Raw genomic sequence first — 14,355 nt, 5'->3', positions numbered from 1 at the left:
TATACTTGAAACATTCATATATCATGTTTCAGCTCAAAAGAGTCCATGCTGATAAAATATTTTTATTTCATTAAACTCGATTATTAGTTTTAATATAAGGTAATTAAATCGAATTCCGTTCATAATAAAGCATTTATAAAATCGCTTTATTAGTAATAATAAAATGTCACTAATATGACTTAACTAAGACATAATACTCTTGTTTAAAATGGTTTTGATGTTTTGTTAAAAAGGAAATATAAATTCAAATTTAAAAAAAAATGTTGCTTATTAAATAACAAAGTTAATAAATAATAAATTTCTTGATTGAAGGTTGAAATTCGCTTGGCTGCTCGCTTAGCTGGCATGATAAAGCCGCCCTTATAGATTTTCAAGCACATACGGTCGCTTTTCTTCAAGCTTGCTGAATCAGAAATTCAAGGGATTTTTTATTTACAGATTCCGAAATGAAATAATAGTGTTATTGTGTTGGTTGATACACAATAGTGGTTATTAGTGTTGAGGTTTTTAGTTTTCATTGACGATTTTTTTAAACATATAATAATATTCAAGATACTTAAGTCATTTTAGAGATGAATATACAAGTGAGTACTTATGCTGTTTGTTGTTTGTTAAAATGTAGTTCTTACTATGTAGTTTTTTATGCCGATAATAGGAAAGTTTGAGCATAGCCAAACTTTTTAGCACTAGAGCAATAATTATTTTAAAAATTCTATTCAGTTGTTGGTACTTTTATCTAATAACAAAGCTAGTTTCCTAAAAATGTTCTGAACACATCTGCATTAATATTTTATGTATTATTTATATTTGTGTTTATATTTAATCTGCGAAAAAATTTCCTCATGCGCAAGTAAAATTTTCAATTGATTTGAATTTATCCCTTTTTGTTCTTGCTACTTTTTATTATTGTCATTGAATCTATCTTGTGTATCTTTTTAATTTGTAACAAAAGCAGGTAATTTTACATCTAATATTTTTCTAGAGTCAAGACATAATGGACATATGCAGTACTAGTTCCGACAGTGATCTAGATTCAAAAATGAAATTAAAACTCACAAGAAAAACATTCAGCTATGAAAGTATAAATATTAACTACCAGCTCTGTGTTTTTTGTCAAAAAGGCGGACAATTGTATGAATCTTAACAAAAATCCAAAAAAAAATTCGTTGAATGTACATTAGTCAACGCAATAACCCCTTATTAAACCATATATTTTTAAATTTAAATGAGTTGAAGGAACAAAATGTAAAATGGCACAAAAATTGCTATAAATCCTTTACAAGCTCCCAAAATATTTCATCATATAAATTAAAGTATACAAAGTTATGTACCAATATACTACCAGTAAATACACCTCAAAAAGCCAATTTGCGGACAGATCGATTCGATGTAGAGAAGTGCATCTTTTGTCAGAAACGTTTAAAAAACCAAAAATTATGTCAAATAATGACCACTAACATGGAACAAAAGATTAGGAATATATCACGAAAAAATCCGACATTTTACAGCAGGATTGGAGAAAATGATTTGATTGTATCTGAAATTATATATCATGCCTCTTCTGTTTCTACACAATTACGAAATATAGAGAAAAAGTTTGACAAAAGTAGCACAAGTGGAAAACGAACATTCGATGAAGAAAATCCACATATACAACAGTTATTTAATGAATTGGAGCGAGAATTTAACAGAGGAAAAGGTTATTCGACAACTACAGTGAGCCAGAGATACCAGGAAATTTGTGGAAACATCAGTTTAGACGATAGAACTTTAATTAAAAAAATTTAGGAATATTTTGGCAATGATACAGAATTAGTTTCGTCTCCAAGAAAAAATGAACCGAGGATGTTTTTAAAAAGATTTTCCAAAGAACAAGCCATTGATACAATAGCCCATGACACTGAAACCAAATCTTCGAAAACATCTTTTGGTACATCTGAAATACAAATAATAACTAAAATTTGCCAAGATATAAAAACAGAAATAAAAAACATACCAAAAAATTCAAAAACTTAAATATTAACGATTACAAAAAGCATATACCGCAAAATTTGTATTTTCTTATTAGTCTTCTTGTGTGCAATGATGATGGCGATAATTCGAAGGAAACAGTTATGCTGAATATTTGCCAAGACATTATTTTTGTAAACTGCAATAGAAAAAAATATACACCCAAACATATTGGTCTGGGATTCTTAGTGCATCAGGAAACAAGGTCAATACGTTAAGGGTACGTAATAGTATTGCTCAAGATAAAATAAACCTTTATTTACAAAATGATAGAGTTATAGTTCCCAGACAACTAGTTCCCAATAGATTTGTCCAATTCGCTGCTGATAATATTGACATCATTGAAGAAACTTTAAACAAGGCACGCACATTTCATGGTACACAAATGGCTGCATTCCAATGAGGTCCAATTACTAATATCATGTCCGGAAGTTTTGGATTTTTGCCTCATAACGTAAAACTAAATATTCCTCATAATTTTCATTCATTGGAGAAGTCTGGGTTTGATAAAACTAAAAAGAACGATCACATTACAACTCATGAGTTGTAATGTGATCTGTATAGGTCTAGGCCTGATGATGTTCCGACAGGTGCGAAACACGTGTAGCATTTAAAAAACTATATGGATTTGATGAGACCGTGACTTTGTGTTTTTACCTTTGTTTTGTTTTCGTTTGGTCTCTTAGAGAAAAAATGGATGATACGTTTCTATTCATCTTCACATCTATTTCCAAAACGGGGTTTTCCTACTAAAAACTACTTTTTACTGAAATCGGGTCTTTACGGTAACAGATACATTACATAACAATAACTTTATTAACAAAATAACTAATTACTTTGACAATATATTTACAAATATTGAAATGAAACTGAAACGCTGCTCGCTATTGTAGCAGCGTAAGGTATATTCCGCTATTTTAACCGAAAAGCGACCGTATGTGCGTTGATTGAATATTGGGAAGATACGCAACCATATGGGCTAAATCGTGCCCGCAAAAGTGTCCAGCGGAGAGATGGCGCACTGCTTAAGAGTGCCTGAAAATAATTTTACCAGCCGTTTATCACATTATTAACCAAAGAGCGGTCTGAGTGTCTTGTCGAGGAGTTTTTGCGTGGTTAAATTTTTGTGTTAATACTATAGATAATTTTTTTTCTCGAATTTAAAGTTGAGACAATGGGAAATTTAAGTAAAGTGAGTGAACTTATCGCGGATGCAATGGTAAAAAAAAATAAAAACAATGTATTAAGTTTTTTTAAATTTCCAATTTTGAAACCAGTGATACTTAATCAATCGTTAGAAAATATTGGAAATACTAAAACATACCTCATGGACGAAATGCTATTTAAAAATAGAGTTGTTTGTGAGAAACATTAAAAAAATATATATCGTTAATAGTAATAAAAGAAAAATACTTTTGATATCAGCTGTACCTGTTTCATAGAAAGGTAAGGAAACTTATATTTTTTTAATTAATGATATTTATGCCGGATTTATATCAAAACGTATTCTTATTTTATATTTTTTAACTCATAAAATAAAGGTAATGTAACTAAATAAGCACGTTTATGCAAAATGTAGAAGCAATTTTTTTTAATACTTTTTATGTTCAATTTGTCTGTTATTGGAAAATCAAAACATTAAAGAAGAAGTGATTTAGGCATTTTTAGCTGTAAGCATTATAAATAAAGGTTACACTATGTATTAATTCAATTTGTATAAACCTGACATTAATCTTTGTTCCTTATACTTAAATATTATCATCTGTTAATTAAAATTTTAGAACCAACTGTTAATTTATTGCCTACTAACTTAAATAGCAGCCCTAACCGTTTGGAAATTCCGATTTGGAACGTGCCATCTGAAATTAGGTTATATAGTAAGTAATATTTATATTTATTTTTACTTAGCTTTTTATTTTGATTCTATATTATATTTTGAATCGATGACAAAATACCATAACTATAATTTAAACCACAAAACCTTAAAATTTTATATTAAAACCTAATTATATATTTTTCTTAATTTTTGGAGTATGAAGAGGACGTTTAACGCACAATGCATCTTGTAATAAATCACTATTTTTAATGTGAAATTTATTTGAATAAACAGGAACCGTTATATAAAAATGAAACTAGAGAATAGCCATATATTCTACCTATGTAATATAATATATAATATCTGTTTTTTTTCAGCACACGATATCAAGACTTATTTCAGAAACTTAGGGCTAAAAGGGTGCAAAATGTTCGACTTCGAAGAAAAAAATCAATATATTTAAAAATAAAAGTCCTAGTTGAAAAACGTTTAATCATATGCAGCTACCAATACGATAAAGCAACTTGTAAAAAAAAACAATAAAACCCATTTAGCTCTTTCCATTTATTATAAATCTCCTAGCTGCTACAAATTTTTAAGGAATAATTTACTGTTTTCCCTCCCGTCAGTGCGCACCATTCAGTCATGTTGATCTCGAGAATGCACTAACAAAAAAATTCTGTTTTTTACTTTTTATGAAAGTAAAGGCGATGGGTAAAACAGAACGCGTGCGTGCAGTGTTGTTTGATGAAATTGTTTTAAAGGCTAAATTAGACTATAATAAATTTAAAAAAATGAGAGTAAAATATGCTGTTCAAATCCTTTCCCGTTCCGTTGCTGCAGCTGTAAGGGCAGCAGCCCAATTAAATGCTTTTGATAGTATTACTGCGCGATATACCGCAGATTTTTTAGAAAATATTAATAACATTTTCGATGCGTTAAATAGTAATATTTTATTTGATGCAAATCCAAATAAGCATCCTCTATCGAATGAAAAACCTATTTCATTAAATAACATAAAACACGGACTGGACTATTTTAAGATGATCGAAGTGTTTGAAGAGGAGGATAAAAAGAAATAATATTTATTATTTAAATGGATTTATCTAGACACTGACATCGATGCTGGGTCTATGAAAGCGTCTTGTAGAAACTTATGATTTTAAATATCTAACAACTGCTCATCTTAATCAAGATTCTCTAGAAAAATTTTTTTCGGTTGCTAGCAGTAGGTGTAAATATAATCCAACAGGTACAACAATTTAGAGTTTCTTTACAGTCAATAATAATATAAGATTGCAAAAAGCATTCGATACTGGTAACTGTGAGGAGGACTTCATAAGAACTACTAGTCTTGGATGACTTGGGCCCAGATAATACAGTTTTTCCAAGTGAAAATTCATCTACAGCCTTAAGTAAGGACAAATTGCAGTCATCAGATGCAGAGACTAAATTTTAGTCATGTCAGATAATTAAAAATGGCATATTAAGATGCATGAGAAAGGGACTAAAACTAGATCTACACATACATTAAAATCACATGATTACAACACTACGATTATGGTTTTAACCTTTTGACCTTGTCAGAGGCACAGCTTTTTATACGTATTGACGAAAACCCTCAATTTGTATATCTGATGATGGACATGTTATATGTCTGAAACGTGTAGGATGAATAATTTTTAAATAAATTTAGTGGAGGATGACTGAAGCATTTTTAGTTACCCATTGACATATTAACTCCACTGCAAGTATGGACTACTTTTTCAACATCGATATTAAAGATGTTTCAAAAAAAATACACAGAAAAATTAGAATTTTATTAGACCTATAATTTGATTTTTTTAAATTAACTCACAAGGCTCTTTTGGAGTATCAAATTTTATTTTTATTATTTAAATTAAATACAGAATAAAAGGAAATATTATTACATTTCCTTTAAATCTCTATTTTTAATTGGCAATATAATTGCAACAAAGACGTTAAAATACTTTAACGTTTATGTTAAAAACTTTTTTAAATAACATTGATCTTTAAGTAATTAGAGTAAAATGTCTTCCTGATGTTATTATGTTTATGCGAATAAAAATATGCGTTGCTTTAAAATGCTATTGGTGTTTTAATTATAAAGTATAATTTTGTTTTTCTATGTTAAACCAGAGTACATCTGTATAATAAATTTGATTCTTATAAGTATTTATATTTATTATATTAATACTATTACGTTTTTATTATAACTATAAATACATATCAGAATAGAACATCGCGAAAACTCCCCAGTTACAAAATATATTTCTGGTAAACCGTAGAATATATTAAGATCATAAAAACGACGCCACCGATTTTAAAGCGCGCTGCGAGGTGGCACCACAAGCCAGTGGGTGAGACGGAAGGGGACGGAAAAATAAGGTGGCACGATTCTTAGCATGGGGCTTGCGCATCTTCCCCTATTATCAATCAACGGTATGTGGTTGAAAATCCATAAGGGCGGCTTTACCTTGCCAGCTAAGCGAGCAGCCAAGCGAATTTCAACCTTCCTCGCATGTCCGCTCGTAACGACATGCTTCGACGTTTTAGCCTTTTTTGAGAAAACTACTTATCGGATTTTAAAAAACAAAAAAACATTTGATTCCCAGATCTTTAGTCTACAACGTTTATAGAATGTGTTTTTTTGGTCAGAATTGCCGTTCTTGAGATATCTTCGTGTAAATGATATTGCAATTTCGATGTTTCAGTACGGGCCGTTTTATATTAAGGAATTCCATATAAGAGCGTGTTCCACAGATATTTTAAAATTAAAAATAAAATACTTCCTTTTGGAATTTCAAAACAAAACTTTCACCAATTATTAAGCATCGCGCAGATGTAAATTACGCAAAAAAAATTTTCGTAATTTTTTTTAAACCACCCCTAAACTACCCCCTGGACACTACGATTTTTTGACGACCAGGCAATTTTGCTTTCTTAAGGTATAAGAAATGATTTAAAATAGGTGTTACATTTTAGCAAAACAATGCAAACGAAAATCGTTTCTAGAAGGAATATCTTCGCGTTTAAACTCTACTAAGAAGGATGAAAACTAAACAACAGATTATTTCAATAAAATCATTGAACACCTATTTCAGCGCTTTTAATATAATTTTCTAAAAATGGAAAAGTCGACAGCGTTTGTCAAAATATGTACAAAATTTTGAAAAAAATATATTTTTTTGGAAATATAAAAAAAATCGAAAAAATTTCACAAAATGTTCATAACTCAAAAATTTGACTAGATACAACTATGAAAATTTATACACAAATTCTCTTGAAAAAAAATCCAATTTTCCATCCCAAAAGAGTAGAGGGTTAAAAATTGGAATGTAGCTTATTCCAATAAAAACAGTAAACACCTGTTTCAGCGTTTTTTCCAAAATTAATAAATCAATCTTTAAAGTGAAAAAAAATAATCAAAATTTCACTGGCATCAAATACTCATATCTCAGGAACCAATACAATTAGAAGACTGAAAATTTAAACACAAGTTATTTCAATAAAATGACTTGATATGCATTTCAGCGTTGTTAATATAATTCTCTAGAAATGCAGAAAATGAACCTTCAAAGATGAAAAAACTTATTATCAAAAACTTTAATTTCTTGGGTACTAACTGTCTGTATCTCAGTAACTATAAAGAGGAGAGGGTTGAAATTTAGAAAAGAGATTATTCCAATAAAAATATTGAACATGTTTTTCTCAGAACCAATAAAAAAATAATAAATTGATATTTAAAGTGATTTTTTCTTTTTTTAACTTTGCTGGAATCAAGTTCCCATATCTCAAAAACCATAATGAGTAGAGTGGTGAATTTTAGATTATTTCAGAAAAAACATTCGACACGTATTTTTGCGTTTTTCCCAAAAACTTTTTGAATTGGCCCTTAAAGGTGAAAAAGACTAATTAAAAAAAACTTCAATTTCTTGGGTACCAATATTTCAAAAACCAAAAGGGTTAGAAGTTGAAGAAGAAGTTGAAGTTAGAAGTGGAAATTGGAATATACAATATTCGAATAAAACCATTGGACACTATTTCAGCGATAATTCCAAAAAACATTCAAAACCAAAAAATATCGTCATAATATCTTAAACCTTGTTATACGGGAAAACACCTTTAATCGTCCACTAAATGACCCCATCGACCCCATTAGTCATTAAAAAACAAACTCATTAACCAACCAATTAAGCAGATTTAACCATTTACCGGCTAATAATCATTATTTAATTAAGAAAACAAATTTAAAGCTTTACCCCGCTTCACTCACCTTCAAGCACGACAATTGTCCATTAGCCTGCTTCAAATACTGTCCTAAAATACTCGTGGACAACGTGCACACGGAATCTTTGACGTGGACGACATTAATCAGCGCCACCTGTGAACAAATCAATAACAAAAAAAAAAAAAAAACACAATTGAAAAACCAAAAACGAACCGTATCATCCGGGTGCAGTTTTCCATCAGCGTCACTGCGAATCAAAAAAATCACCAGCGGGTACCGGAGCCTCGGGGGGGTTCCCAGATCCAGGGGGGCGTGACCGGTGAAATTCAAGGTCATCACTTGATCGCGATGCGGATTCCTTCTAATTTAAGGAAAAACTCCATTAGTGTCAAATTAATTAAGTCAAATATTCATAATTTTGTCACAAAAAATTACAGAATATAGTAAACTGACCAAATGGAATGGACCATTTATTTCATTGAATATGTGAATAATTTTATTGCCCCGATGATGCCCACCCAGATGGTCGAAACACGTCTATTCTTTGCGATTTTTTACGTTAATTGTCAAATAATAAATAAAGTGGACTTACTTCAGGTGCACTCCCAGATACTCGTAGTAGCCTTTGAGAAACTCGCCGGCAGTGCAGGCGTTCCTGATGTCCGCCCACGGTCTCCACAGGAAGATGTGGAGGTCCTTGATGTTCACGCCCCAGTAGGCGTGGACCTCGTACGGGATTTGGCTGGACATGCTGCATTGCAGTTCTGAAAGAGGTGATTAATTTCCTATTTTAAGTGGAATAGGTAATAAGCTATAGCATATGTTTGAAGCCATAAGATTCAACTTTTATGAAGGTTTTTGAGGTAACACCAAGGGATAATGAAGGGAACAGTAGACAATTAAACAGGTTTTTTTTTTAATTTGAGTAGACTATAGAGTTAGTAAGGATATTTATATAGAGTTACATTTTACTAATTATATTAGAGTTTACTATAAAGTTAGTAAGGACAATAAAACATTTTTGATATACGTATTTGATGAAATGCTAATAACTCAAAAACTTGACTGTGCGTTTTTCAAGATATGTACAAAATTTTGAAAAAAAATTGTTTTTTGGAAATATTTAAAAAAAAATTGAAAAAAGTTCACAAAATGTTCATAACTTAAAAATTTGAATAGATATAATTATGAAAATTTGTACACATATTCTCTGGACAATTTGACTGGACACCTATTTCAGCGTTTTTCAAAATATGTACAAAATTTTGAAAAAAAATTGTTTTTTGGAAATATTAAAAAAAAATCGAAACAATTTCACAAAATGTTCATAACTCAAAAATTTAAATAGATATAATTATGAAAATTTGTACACATAATCTCTGGACTATTTGACTGGACACCTATTTCAGCGTTTTTCAAAATATGAACGAAATTTTGAAAAAAAATTATTTTTTGGAAATATTTAAAAAAAAATTGACAAAAGTTCACAAAATGTTCATAATTAAAAAATTTGAGTAGATACAACTATGAAAATTTGTACACATATTCTCTGGCCAATTTGATTGGACACCTATTTCAGCGTTTTTCAAAATATGTACAAAATTTTGAAAAAAAAAAATTGTTTTTTGGAAATATTAAAAAAAAATCGAAACAATTTCACAAAATGTTCATAACTCAAAAATTTGAATAGATACAACTATGAAAATTTGTACGCATATTCTCAGAAGGATTTAATTAGATATTTACTTCAACTTTTTCCAACAAATATACAGGATGTTAAGGAAAAAAATAATTTCCAAAAATTTGATAACATATCCATAACTCAACAAAATAAAAGGGAACACTTCGAATAATTTAGGTACGAGTATAAGGAATTTTTCAATTTTAGAGTAGTAAATTTATAACATGTCATACTAACTTCAAGTATTGATTCTCGGTTATTTACAGTTATTAAACTTAACTGTTCTAAAATCCAGACAGGTTATAAAAAGAATATTTAAAAAAAACCAAATATACAGGGTGTATCATTCTCATAACTAACGGGCCCTCACTACAATTGAATTCCAAATCTCCATTATGAATTCGCACAATAAACTCCCTGTATACCGCAAATAAATAAAATTTCGCAAATGTGTAAACCATCGTGCCGCGGTAGACGGCAAGAGTTTCGTTATTCTTCGAGATCAATAGCCTTGACCGACTTTTAAAGTGTAACTTTTGTTATATAACCGCTTCGTTAGTTCGTTCACCAGTAATAAGTAAAATGTTCACTATTTGACTTTAGGAATATTTTCCCAATAATTTATTAAGAAATTATGTCAACGTAAACGAGTGAAAAGATTTTGAAGTTTGATATATTAGCAGATTACCTCACTCCCCAGTAACCAAAGTTGCTTTATAAATCAAATGATCTTAAGAACAACTTTATATTCTTATGTATAGTAATGAGACATTAAGGGTTTACTTGGGATTGAGGGTCTTTCCCGAAGATCGATCCTATATCAGGAATTAAATTTAAATAAAATACCCGAATTAAAATGAAAGAAGTCGACGATCCTCGGTAAAATTTTAATTATGTTCATTGTGTTTGTTGCCCAACCGGTGTCGTAATAAGCAGTCGCTCGTTAAAAAATTCACGGTCTTCAGTTCTTTGACTTGTTCGAGGATAAACTGCTTCAAATTTCAATTAAAAAATGGTATATACATTTAAACGAAAAATCCTGGTCTTTTTGGATAGTTTTTTCGTTTTTTATTTAAATTTCAAAAAAAAATATATTTTTCTCAAAATTTTGTACAAATTTTGAAAAACGCTAAAATAGGTGTTCAGTCAAATTGTCCACAGAATATGTGTACAAATTTTCATAGTTGTATCTACTCAAATTTTTGAGTTATGAACATTTTGTGAAATTTTTTTGTTTCCAAAGAAATTTTTTTTTCTCAAATTCTTGTACAAATTTTGAAAAAGGTGTTTGTTAAATTGTTCAAAGAATATTTGTACAGGGTCCGGCAGTCAAACCTAACAGTTTTTGAAATGGGATAAATAAAAAAGTTGTTGAGATATTTTAATTATTATTTTTTTATTTTAAAGAGGAGAATTGGAAATTTAACATTCATAATAAAAAAGCACCAAAATAACTTATGTAGCAAAAATTATGTCACTTAAATGATGACCACCATTTTCTTTCCATTTCATTTCAACAAACAACATTTTCGATATTGGGCTCCAAGAAACCCACAGGAACTTCATCAGCAGCGTCTTCACTGTGAAAGAGTAACTGTATGAGCTGCAGTGTGTAGGGCAACAGTGTTAGGGCCTTATTTTTTTTAAGGAGAATGGCCTAACAGTGACAGTGAACTCAGCGCGTTATGTTGCCATGATCTGTGACTTTGTCATTCCAGAGTTACGTCGCCATCGTATCCTTCTCAGGAGGGTCTGGTTTCTGCAGGACAGAGCAACTGCCCATACCGCTCGGGAGTCCATGGCTCAACGCAGAGCATTTTTCCCCGGTAAGCTGATCTCGCTCAGGGGGGACATCGAATGGCCGGCACGTTCTCCCGACTTGTCCCCCTTGTGAATTTTATCTATGGGGGTACCTCAAGGGAAGAGTTTATGTTGACAGACCAAATAATTTGAACCAACCGAAGGAGAACATTCGGCGAGAAATTCGTGAAATTCCGCGCCAAACATTGGAGAGAGTTATGACTAACTTCTCCAGGAGGCTCGTACAGTGTAGAGAAAATGGTGGTCATCATTTAAGTGACATAATTTTTGCTCTTTTTTGCACAAAAAAGTTATTTTTGTGCTCTGTGTTTTATTTCCTTTGTAAAATAAAAAAAATAATAATTAAAATATCTCAACAACTTTTTTATTTAACCCATTTCAAAAACCGTCAGGTTTGACTGCCGGACCCTGTACAAACCTTCAAAGTTGTACTTGGTCAAGTTTGTGAGTTATGAATATTTTTGTACAATTTTTATTTATATTTAATACAATAATAATTTTTTTTTATTAATATTTTTCCAAAATATTTTTTTTCTCTCAACTTCTTGTACATATTTTGAGAAATGGTGAAAATCGTCCAGAGAATATTTGTACAAAATTTTAAAGTTGGTAAGTCATAAGCATTTTGTTCATATTTTTTTATCAATTACAATTTTCCAAAAATAGTTTTTTTTTCTTTAATTCAGACACTGTCCATAACTTGTAGAAAACATCTATTGCAGCGTTTTCCAAAAAAATTAAAAGTTTGAAAAAAAAAATGTGTTTTCATCAAAAAAGTAAAAAATTTGAATTTTTTGAAAAACATAAAAAACCTCCAAAAATGTTTTTCTCTCTCATTCTATTAGAGTCTCCCTATATGTAATACAGCGTTTCGTCTTTTGCACATACCAATGTGTATCAAAAGTAATACGCAAAAACATTTGTAAATTAGCCTGTGTGTATATTTTTTGATACACGGATATTTGGCGTATTCAACGTTCTGTGTATATCATCCGAACACGGTTACCACGTATTTGTATGGGCTTTTTAATACCTTTAGGTTCTGGTAACTAGTTTTTTTTACCTAGGTTGTTAAAAATTATTATGCAAGTCCGGCAAAATGGCAAAAATCTCGTTTAACCTAAACACTGGCAAATATTATTTTTAGGATCAGTGTTTGTTTACAGTTCGATGATCAAGTGTTTGTACTTCTTGCTAGTGACGATTTTGGCGCGCCAATATGCCGGGTAGAAAAAAACGTGCTCTTTCGGAGTTAGAACTTGCCAATTTAGCTGAAAGTTTAAGCGATATTGACGAGCCATTTGATGATTCAGATGCAGATCCACGGTACGCTGAGAGTTCGGAATATGATAGCGAGAAATCTGCCGAAAATAATAATCAAAAATTTAAATATCAACAGCAACCTCAAGTACCGAAAAACCAAGACCAGCCACAAACAGGTAATATTTGTATTTTTATATTATACCCTCAATAATAAAAATTATGTATATTTTTAGGGTACCTACCAGTAGTATTGAAATAGATGTATTTAATAGTCAACAAATATGACTCAATATATTTCTATTATTGGAGAGGTTTATGATGTTTAGTTTAAGCCAATATCCACATCGTCATCTTTCTTTATGAAAACAGAAAGCAACTGTAATATAAATGCGTTTGTATAATAACTGACGTAATGTTTTTACTAATAGAAAGACCGATTCATTAGGTCCGTATTAGTCTGTATTAAAAGGGATATATTTAATATTCATTCCTTTTTCGACTTTTGCTTCATTCGCTGCTTAAGTAATAAAAATAAAAGAATAGTTATTATAATTTGTGTTTTTGTTCTACCCATATTCTTAATAAGTAGTGATGACGAAGATCAAGATATAAATTTAGTTGGTCCCCAAGTTCAAGCGGCAAGAGTACAACCAAACGTATAACAACAAATAAGCGAGCTAAATATCCTAAATAAAAATGTAATAGTAACGATAAAAACATTAGAAAATGAGTCTTCAACCTATAAGACTGAAATAAACTTGCTACAAAAAGACGTAAACGACTTAACTAATTTAAATAAGAAGATGTTAGACTCCGTAAAGGTGTTGGAGGTTGAAAAAGATACCTGTTATTCCGACATTTGTGCATTGAAGGAACAGTTACAGATATCCAAATCTGTTGTTATTAATTCTCCAACACAGCTACCAACTAGGCCCAATACACCTAACGATAGTCGACCTCGGCTTCTATTTGTTGGTGGAAATTGTAGCAGAGTGTTCCTAAAACATTTACGTTTAAAGTTTGAAGCTTACTACAAGGTCCAGTGTTTCCTGAAGCCGGGCAGTTCAAGCAGTGAGGTGATTAGGACAGCATCAAATTTAGTTAAGGACTTTACGAAAGAAGATTTTTTAATAGTAATGTTAAATGGAATTTGTTTTTCATCTGATGTTTTAAAAAATATAATTCAAAATCATGTTGATACAAACACTTTAGTGATGACAAGCCCTTATACTTATTTAAACCATAATGTTATCTATAATAGTAATAAAGCCCTTTATCGTACTTTTCATGAGAATAATATTAATCTGTATGGGATTTTGGAGTCTAATCACGCCAGTAACTTTGGTTCAGACTTGGCATCATTATTACATGCACATATTTTCAAATATTTTAAAATTAATAGTTCATCGAATAAATTGTCTTTGAATCATCAAATTAATGAGTCTGAACTAGTTACTGATCGTGAATTGGATTCTTCTTTTTTATAGACATGTCCACGAAAGTTGAATCTCA

At 30.5% G+C, this 14,355-nt stretch overlaps 1 protein-coding gene across 1 annotated transcript in view; it reads right to left on the bottom strand.

Moving 5' to 3' along the window:
- Positions 1-14,355, bottom strand: part of LOC126734550 (cell growth regulator with RING finger domain protein 1-like) — a 44,164-nt gene that overhangs the window by 7,421 nt on the left and 22,388 nt on the right. The window contains exons 3-5 of the mRNA XM_050438232.1: positions 8,671-8,842; positions 8,292-8,439; positions 8,124-8,231 (exon numbers count right to left, since the gene is read on the bottom strand). Of these exons, the coding sequence (XP_050294189.1) occupies positions 8,124-8,231; positions 8,292-8,439; positions 8,671-8,842 (428 nt within the window). The remainder of the gene's footprint in view (positions 1-8,123; positions 8,232-8,291; positions 8,440-8,670; positions 8,843-14,355) is intronic.

This window comes from Anthonomus grandis, chromosome 3 (assembly GCF_022605725.1).
Source record: "Anthonomus grandis grandis chromosome 3, icAntGran1.3, whole genome shotgun sequence".
In the NCBI taxonomy this organism is placed as follows: domain Eukaryota; kingdom Metazoa; phylum Arthropoda; class Insecta; order Coleoptera; family Curculionidae; genus Anthonomus; species Anthonomus grandis.
This window is presented reverse-complemented; position numbering and strand designations above follow the sequence as displayed.